The sequence below is a fragment of the Diadema antillarum genome, unplaced genomic scaffold, assembly GCF_040938485.1.
Source record: "Diadema antillarum isolate AM-2024a unplaced genomic scaffold, OU_Dant_1.0 scf00000122, whole genome shotgun sequence".
Classification (NCBI taxonomy): Eukaryota; Metazoa; Echinodermata; class Echinoidea; order Diadematoida; family Diadematidae; genus Diadema; species Diadema antillarum.
The window spans coordinates 2,770,032-2,780,000 of record NW_027271011.1 but is presented as its reverse complement, the minus strand read 5'-3'; the positions used below and the strand labels follow the sequence as shown (position 1 = coordinate 2,780,000).

General features: G+C 40.3%; 1 protein-coding gene across 1 annotated transcript in view; it reads left to right on the top strand.

Annotated features, from left to right (window-relative positions):
* Positions 1–9,969, top strand: part of LOC139720119 (signal peptide, CUB and EGF-like domain-containing protein 2) — an 82,928-nt gene that overhangs the window by 16,132 nt on the left and 56,827 nt on the right. Inside the window, 1 exon segment of the mRNA XM_071631491.1 lies at positions 5,082–5,097. Coding sequence (XP_071487592.1) covers positions 5,082–5,097 — 16 coding nt within the window.

Genomic DNA, 9,969 nt, shown 5'->3' with positions numbered 1-9,969 from the left:
TCTCTCTTAACATTGTAATGTTTAATGCACAATACTGGCAAAATTCTGCATGCGCAAGACTGTTGTATAAAAGCAGATTCATTAACCAATTCAAATTCATTTATTCATTGATATTTTTTATTGATTTTGTTGTTATCAACATCAGGTGCCATTATCTTTATTTTCTCGAAAGCAAAGAACAATACGGTAGTTTCAAGGATGATTTGATCTTTAGAGGCCTGAATGCAAAATAAATGGCTTTTTTGAATTTGTCTTTGTCTTTTGGTTTTGTTTAGTTTTGTTGTTCATTTATTGTGTATTTTACAGATAGTTGATGGCACAACGTGAAATTCCTTGTTAGAGATATTATTATGTTTGCTGTGTTGTAGGATACAGTCCTGTTTGGCAATTCCTGCAAGTATATACACGATGGAAAAGGGTTAATGTTTTCTTTTTATTTTCTCCCTCCATCTAATAAAGTAGCAGATTTCTTCCTATTGACGAATCCACGCTTTATTACTTCAGCTCCTGGAAAACGTGGATCATATCAAATTGCGAAGATTGAGACCATTATCATCGTCCCCCGCGCTCAACATTGCTCCATCAAATTCTTAATGATTCTCGAAAGCAGCAGTGTACAGAGACGTCGCATTTACTTCAGTAGTAAAACCATAGACATGGGGTCAAATCAATTTGACAGGGCTGCGAACTGACTTCTAGTAGAAATCGCAAAATCCAGTGGATGCGACTTGAGTGATTGTGTAAACGGTATTCTCTAATTTGTCTCTAATTTGGGGCGATCTATACCGTCTATGATCTAATTGCAGGTCAGTCGCTTACAGTTTATTATGGATGCCGCTTGTTATACCAATGCTATACCAATCTCACACAGACTTAAGATTCTATTTAGTCTGTTTACAACCAATAGCGTTTGAGTACCGGTGAAAGGCCCTAAGCATGTAAATTAGGACATGTCGTTTTCCTTTCCGTCCGTCGCAAGTCCTGTTTTTATATTCTCGATCTTTTGGCGGAGAAGGGTTGGTGTAGTGGGTGTGTTTTCTCTCCCCCCCCCCTCTCCCTTTCCTCTTGTCCTTACATCCAAAGATTTGTCTAAGCTGTCGCCCTCCTCCCTGTCACTCTTTATGCATCCCATCGGATAGTGATAATAGTATTAACAGTGCATTCAACTCAGTCACGTGTCATCCCGTTTCAATGAAAGCGTCTTTGTCGCTTCCCTCGACGAAAGGGATAGGGGGTGTTTTGGAGAAGCCGGACAAAGATTGGCCGGTAATTGAAGAGAATCTTCCGCATGGATATGTTAAACATGCAAGCAGCTCCTCTTAAGTGTCATAAAGTGAGTTTATCTCCGCGTTCCAATGCTCCGCGTCCTGTTTTCTTTCCGTCGGAGTAGCAGTTGATATGTCAGCCGTGGAATGGTGTTGATATTTGGTGGTGGTTTGTCTCAAGGAGAGCGGAGTCATAGACCGATCACTCTAATTACATCTGCCTATCCTCTGACGGACTTGGTACACTGGCGTCCCCAATAACTTTCTTTGCCCTACTTTACTCTCCTCCTCTCTCTGTTCATCGAGAGTGCTTCTTCCAGACGATAGCAAAACACTTCGCCCAGCCTGGGACGACCATACGTTGACCTAAGTTGCTCGTCAGGATACGCTGAGGCGATAACTGGGAGTCTAGAAAGGGGAGAGAGAGAGAGAGCAACAAAACGAAAGGAGCTCGCGGAGCAATTGCAGATGTTTGAATTTAGCGACGAGTTATTCGCAAAGGGAGGAAAGCAGTTTGTTAGAATGTCATTCTAAAGTTAGGAACCATACATTTAGAAATTAATTACTTGACATTAATGGTTTCTCGAGAGAGCCATTGACTTCATGTGGAAGTCGTTTCCAGTCTACGTTGATTTGTTATTCTTTGGAGCTAGGAAAGAGGATAAGGAAGAAGAAGCGAGGACGAAGGGGAGAGGAAAAGCGGTTACTTTTTCTCTGTCGCCGCTTTCGTGTCCTCTTTTCACGGACTTCCTCAAGTCAAAGGGCATGGAAATTAAATGGGTACAGCGCGCCCTCATTGACGAGTCAGAGGCAGGTACGCCGACGCTGATATTGTAAGTTTGCAGCGTCCTTCTGCATTCTAATTGCGAATCAGTCCGCAGCAAAAAGAAAGGGAGAAGGTGATAGGGGGATAGAGGGAGAGAGGTTTGGGTGGAAGTATATCGGAGAGTGGAGGAAGGATCGCACGCTCAAGGAGGGAAAAGGCAGAGGAGGAATAGGAGGTGGAGGAGGTAGCTCGTTCCAAATCTGTTCTTACAGACCGAGGAGGTTTTTTTTTTTCTTCTCTCTCCTCCCCTCTAGATCCCCTCGCTCGCTCATCTCTTCTATTTTGTCTTTATGAGGTACGACTGTGAGAATAAACGGAGAGGATCCTATTGTGGTTATTCACCTTTCAGCCCCCAGATCTCTCACATTCTAGACATGTTCTTTGCTCTGGTGTGCGCCGTCCCCTCTCTCATTGCATCCTGCCGAAGTTCGGGCGCGGTTTTCAACTCCCTCTCCGTCGTGAACTTCAACCACTTCTCCATAAATTTTCGGTCAAGAAGCCATGGAGAACGCGCGTATTGATTCTTACGTCATGTCAAGCTTTCTTGAAAAGGAATTGTGACGTCGGAGCTGATTTATCCCGTCTTCGCCATTGTCTTGCGTCCCTCATCTTGGCTTCGGCATCCTATCATCATCCGATGTTATATGTCAGATAGAATACATATATATATAGTAACGAAATAGAGGCCTTCCCACACATCGGCTACGCCGGATCACGCAAAGGTGTCGATGAACACTCTCTCTTCTCCTCCTCTCACTCGCCCTATTGATTCTGCGTTCGACCAAAAGAAGGCGGCTCACTGACCAGTTGATGGCGAAACGTGTCCGCGCGACTCACACGACGCTGTCCTGAGTGTTCGCGACATCTCCACACCGCAGACCTTTTGCCTCCTTCGTTGTCGCGACCCATCGTTCACGTTCCATCAACATCCACTCTCCAGCAATCACACACTCTGTTGACCGAACAAACTGACCGTCCAGCTTGCCGCGATGAGCTCTATTTATTTATTACTTTTCCTTTGTTTATGTGCGTGTCTCTTCGGCACTAGCAGATCCCAAGAGGTCGACAGTACTGGTGAGTCTATCATCTCGTCTCATCCATCATGTCCATTCATCCTCTCTTTATTTTGATCTTTAAAGATACAGTAGTTACATTCTCTTTGTAGACGCTCTGTGATTTCCACGAAATTACGTCATGAAATATATATAGGCATTATATCAGTTAAACCACACATGGAAATGTATGATACCGGTGTGAAATGACAAAGTTGAGTTTCTTCTTCTTGTGCTGAAAGTTGTGGTCTAGTCACAGTCAGGCAAAAAATATTCCATGTCTCCTACCTATTTATGATGTCATAGTCATGTTAATGTTGTTGTAGTAAATTGAATTTCATGGCCAGAATCTCGAAAACTGACGTTAATGTGATGTAGCTACAGTATGCTCTACGCGTGATTGTTAATAGCTTCAACGATACTACAATCAATTACTAACTATGATAACTAGTGAGCTGAAGTCGAGTGCGAAACAGAGAGAAAAAAAGCAGAGAGGGAAGAGAGAAAGAGGAAGAGAGACATATAATATATAGAGAGAGTTATAAAGAGACATATATGTAGATAGAGACACATACCAAGATATATAGAGAGACCGATATTATAGAGAGATAAGGGCTTTTTACACTTGTAAATTTTTGCTTAGCCCCGGACCAACGGTGGGGCTAAGGGGGGGGGGGGCCTTAGCCCCACCGTTGGTACGGGAGGGTTAGCACCGCAATTGCGGTGCCAAGCAAGTGAGTGTAAACAGAACGAAAAAATAATCCTGGGCTAAGCGACGGAGACGAAGTCTGACCCTCACTGACCAATCAGAAACGAGGTAATCAAGTGCTGCCGGTGCGTGCGTGTACGTGTACAGTACACAGCGTAATTATGAATATTCATGTGGTTTGGAAAGTCCGGGGCTAAGAAATACGAGTGTAAAAAGGTCAGTTTTCTCCTCAGCCCCGGACAAGAGATAGTACGGGACTAATTGGCGAGTGTAAAAAGCTGAAAAAATTGGTACGGGACTAACGATAGTCCTGGGTCAGAGAAAGTCCGTTATTAAGAAACACAAGTGTAAAAAGCCCAGAGACATAAATAGAAAAATAGAGGTAGAGAGAGATATACCGAGAGATAGAAACATATAGTAATATAGAAACATATAGAAAGACAGACGGATATATTGAGGGATGGAGACATAAACGGAAAGATAGAGGACTGGTAGAGGGAGACATACAGAGAGATTGAAACACATAGAAAGATAGAGGGTGAGAGAAACATATAGAGGGATAGAGATATCATGGAGATAGAGACGTATAGAAAGATAAAGGGGAGAGGGGTATAGGGAGAGATGAAGGGAGAGAGAGGTATATGGTGGGGGGGGGGGAAGGGCAATATGGGAGAGAAGAGGAAAGAGTGTGTTTGTGTGTATGCGAGAGTATACGTACTTTGTTTTGATATGAGGAAGTAAGGTCAGTTGTAGCGGGTGAAGATGAAGCACCTTACGCACTTTTCGTTTGGCAGTTTTAATAGAGGGAAACTCCATGAAAGGAATTTTTTTCTTTTGTACTATAAGCCACGTTTATGTCGCATTTTTGTTTTAAAAACACTCTATATGTTCCCTTGTCATGTCAAAACCTAGCATACAAGACAATATTCAAATAACAGGTAATGTCACGTTAAAATGCATATTATACTGTACTTAAGTGACATCATATGTATGAAACGATGACTTGCAATGATTTTGCGATTAATATATGGGTATGAAAGTTCCTCAAAAGAAAGTTTGTGAGAGAAGAACGGTTTTGAATATCGCATGTATTTTATTTGTAATGTTTGTATATCAAATTGACTATATTGAATGGGATAGTTACGGAAATTCACAAGTGGCAAGCGGTCTCCTAAAAATGGAAGCCAAAAGTGCGTCTATTCTCTGAAATAACCATTGAAGGATCACAGAAGCCACAGGAATAGTGTCAAAACGTGGCTTTAGTGGCTTGTATTTATTGGCAAGTCTCATCAATTACCGAGAACATGAGGAAACACAAATCACATTTTAGTCTTTACAGAGCTCATCATCAAACAAGGGTTGATACTGTGTCTAGTAGCGCTCATAAATTCATCTTCTGACCTCTTCTACACTTATTGGGTATTAACCAATAGTCTCCTCCCAGATCGTTATCTTGGATGTTTAACTTTCTGTAGTTATCACTTATTCGTGACAATTCACCAATCACTCTGCACTTTATGTCTCGTCTTCAGTCGATGACCTTGCTCCACCCTGTACGCTGGTATCATAGACCGGCACACATGCGAATGTTGGCAAAGTGTCCCCCTCTTTTATCTCTCCGAAATGAAAAGGAGCTCTATAGGATATTAAAGCCAAATTATCCATAAAAGACATTCCAAGAAGGTTATAAAGGTACAGTCTTACGAGACAAGCCAAAGTGGTGTAACCACTGACATGTTGACCACTCAAGCTTCACCCTGAGATTGTTACATAGTATTTTAATACCAACATTATAACGAATAGAAACTATGAAATCCAAGGTGAAAAAAAAAAGGAGTCGAATGTTTAACCCTGAGTCAAGAATTCGTGGAGAGCCTTGTACGATATTGACGATGAAACTCATAAATTTCACTGAAGTTTTGGGTTGCAAAACGCTTGTTCATTGGCAGTATCTCATGAAACTGGTTGACTTTAATTACCTACAGGGATCTATATTCCCCTTTCAACATGTTCAAACAACGACGTCAAATTATCATTCATTATTCATTTATTAGATTGTTCATGTTTACTCTAAAATATATTTCATTCCTATTTTAGATTGATAACTGTTTGAAACCTAACATGAGGAACCTTAAGCACCTCTGATAATAGTAGTACCAATAAAAATTTTTACAATGCGGCAAGACTATTGATTTAATCCATTCACTTAACAATAATTGTCGATGGGCTGTATGAATGTTTTATCGTTCAGTATGCACATGTCTTCTTGGACTGGGTACAAGAGATCCTTGTATGTTGTGGAATCTTTCAAGCATTTGAGGGCTTTTCAATCATCACGACTGTAAATCAAAGTCACTACAATTTCATGCAACACAGTGACAAGTATCTGTCAAATATTTACTTTGCTCCCAGTAACGTTGGAGTAGGACCCTATATAGCAGGCTCTTGAGGTTAGCTTTTGAGTGTTATTTTTTTTTCATCCAAAAGTTTCCATTTTGCCCATTGTTTCTACTCCGCATCTTACTTCATTTCCAAGCTTTATTGACAAGTTCATCTCCGGAAAGTTTTCACAATTTTCACTGAGATGGACAATCACCCTGTCTAATCTCATTCTGTTGACTCTTAGCAAGTTTCATCGAAAATTGCAAGGAACTTATAGGACTACCAATTTGGGAATGGGAAATAGCTCAGGATCAGTTAGCTGGGATGTACTTCAACATTTTAAAGTTTCATATCGACGTTCGAAAGATGATGTAGAAGAAATTGGATAGAGACCACAAGATCATTGTATAGACCAGAACAACTGATGTATTGAATGAACGGAGTGATTTGAATTCATAACCTGCAATGTCAAAGCGGTTGAAATAATCTAGATTACGTATTGTAAGAAAGAGTTAACTTTTCAATCTAAAAGACAACATTACCAAATTTATTCACGACAGATTTATGTGTCCCACTAGATTACAGCGGCTGGTAAAATGAACGACATCTGACCCCATAAAATTCAAATACAAAATGTATGACATGAAACGCATTTCCCTAATTGCACCAAGGATGGTTACAAGGGAATGCTCAGAATGTGAAATATTATGGCTGACTCCGATTTTTCACCTCATGAAATAAGGTAGGGCATTTTTAGGAGCATATAAATGGGAGTTGACTTTAAAGGAATGGTGTAGATTGATCAATGTAATATTATCAATTACAAAGTGAAAACTCATCTCAAAGATTGTGTTCTCTCGCTGAAATCTACAACGACTTTATCTGCATAAAACGAGTAAGTTATTTGCAGCTGATATTCTTGAAACGTCGTGTGGTTAGAAGCGGTTTAAGGTGCCTCGCTGATGCAACGGCAGACAGGAGAAATAATAACACTATACAAATATGGATGGACAATTAGTAGCTCAGCAGCAAAAGTCTGCAACGGGAATGCTGGTTGCTGGTGATAGTGGAAATTGTAGCCCACTGGCGAACCACTCTCATTTGGAGAAGATAACATCATTATCTAAAAGGGGACATTTTTTCCAAACGTAAAATGAGGCAACAGATCTCAAAAAGTTGACTTTCTATATAATTTCAATGCTACAATCTAACATCATATACAAGTGATAACCTGGCTTAATCGATACCCTACAGTTGATTATACCAGAAAAGGGTTTTGTGCATTTCGTTCGATTTTTGAAGCTGAATGAATGTTTCATTTTTTTAAATCTTTCATTTGTAGAAAAGATACGTTTCAAATTTAAAAACTTCAATAACATCATTTACAAACTTTAGGAGTAAGATCAGACAGAGCAAAGGGGGAAAACACCTCAATTACTGACTTCCTGTCAAAATTCAGTGAAGATGTAAAACCAATCTTGTAAAAAAAGATTAAATCATGTAGCTCATGTTTTCCATATTTTGATGGTACATTCTATTGTTGTCGCTTATCACATTGTGCAGAAAAATGTTTAAACATATTTAAATGATGACATCATGTATTGGTACATCGGTATGTAGCTACAAACCATCGTCGAAAATGAGCAGGTGTGATCCTCAAACATCATCTAGTTTGTTTGTTTGTTTCATATTTCCATCTGAGAAGATGGCTGGATAGCCAATATCCACCTGGATATGGATGCAGCTGGTATTCCATGGGGTCCAGTTGGATGTGAGGCGGTACCACTTCAACGGGTTAAACACCCTGCTATTTGCGATAAATGAATGAAGCGTGATCTTATACGTGCATGAGTTGTGACTCTCCCACACACGGGACCTCCATCTTATGTCCTATATCTGAGGGACAGAGTGTCTTGCCTCTTACTAAAGGGGACGGTAAAATGACACACAACATTGCTCAAGTAGACTCGGGGATCGAACCCGTGTCCTTTAGAGCTGGATGCAGACGGACTGAGCCAAATCACCAGCTTAGAGGTGAAGAAATCAAACAGCTGAATGCATATTGGATAATGGGGAAGTGACAAGAACTTAACAAGGCAGCGACTCTAGCCATCTTCCATTACCAATCACATAACGACCCTTCCAGGTGCTGACTAATATTTTCTTTTTCCATTCCACTCTATGTCCAAAGGCTGTATTGACGTCGGAAAGTGTGCTTTCATGCGACGGCCACTTTGTCTTTTTTTTGTTGTTGTTGAGTTCAGGAAAGGCAGCATTCTTTATTTTACACAAGGCTGATGTTACTCAGGGTTGCCCTGAATGTACTTTATGTATACTTAGCTCGAAGCCGTGTGAAGGAACCTTTGAAGCCCGATTCCTGAACACAAAGACTGTTTCACTCCACATTACATTAATACAGTCAAACCTGTCCTTAGCGACCACCTGTCTACCGTATACGACCACTATAAACAATTCACTCCGAGAGAAAAAAAAGCATGTTAAAGAATCTGTCTATAGCGGCTGCCTGTCTATGATGGTCACTTTTTTGTTTTCCTTGACTGACCGCTGTAGACAGGATTGACTTTATAATTTGAATAACCCTGTTTAAAAAGACGTGATGGTTGAGCCAGGCGTTTTCCTTAGTCCAGTGCCCGGTAGTAATATCAACAAAGACAGAACATGGCACAACTAAGCCAATAGTTCGTGATTTGTTTTTAATGTAATTTTGTTCACTTGGCTCGATAAATTCGTAAAGTGAAAGCATTAGATTGATATAAAGAACATATAATTAAAGAATTTCACCAAAAGAAAAAACAAGTTCTGGGACATCGAAAAACCAAGTGATCAAATCCCTTCATAAGGCATTGGGAACAACATATGCCATCATGCCTCGGGAACGGGTCAAGCAGAGAAATGTGAACTTTCCAAAAAGATGACGATTTGCAAAAATAGCTTCCTGTAGAGTTCTCATACAACGAAGACGTCACATAGAAACTAAATTCAAAACTTTTGAATGGATTGATTGTTTTTTTTTTAATCTCAAATCTTCACTGAATGTTTCACCTGTCTTGTCTACATTCCCTGAATTCACGCATGAACTGCGAAGACCTTCTCATTTCAGGCATTTTCACAGTTTTTTAGATCTCGGCGTTATAGACGAACTACAATAAACCGCTGGTGATTCAAAGTGGTTAATCATTTAAACATACTGCAGAGGTTTTGGTTTTAGTCTTGTTCTTTTTGTTTGCAAAGGCAGGTCCTGGTTGGTCGTTGAATAACAGGAGGCCTAAAACCAATGAATCGCTTTGTTCTACAGCCAGGAACTAACAGTAAAGGAAGAAGTTTAGACTGACTAATCACAAATTACGAATCCTTATTCGCAGCAAGAAATAGTTTGGCAGCTATATGGAATAAATTCTAAATATAGCACCACCTCACTTGTCTAGCCCAACATGAATATGATTTGTCCAACAATCATCTATTCTGCAAAATAAGAAAAAAAACAACCAAAATTAGACAAACAAAGACAACAATTGGTGTTCATACTTTTCTGATTGGTTGGAGTGAGCTGACGTCAAGGGGGTGGGATGACGATCATTCGACCATTGACACTCGATTTTGACACACAATTGCAGATTTCACTTCTGTCACTCGACGGACTAGTCTCGGAATTTACGTCATAATGCTGTCTGAAACGCGCATGCGCCCCGCCAATTCATTAAGATTGATTACTTC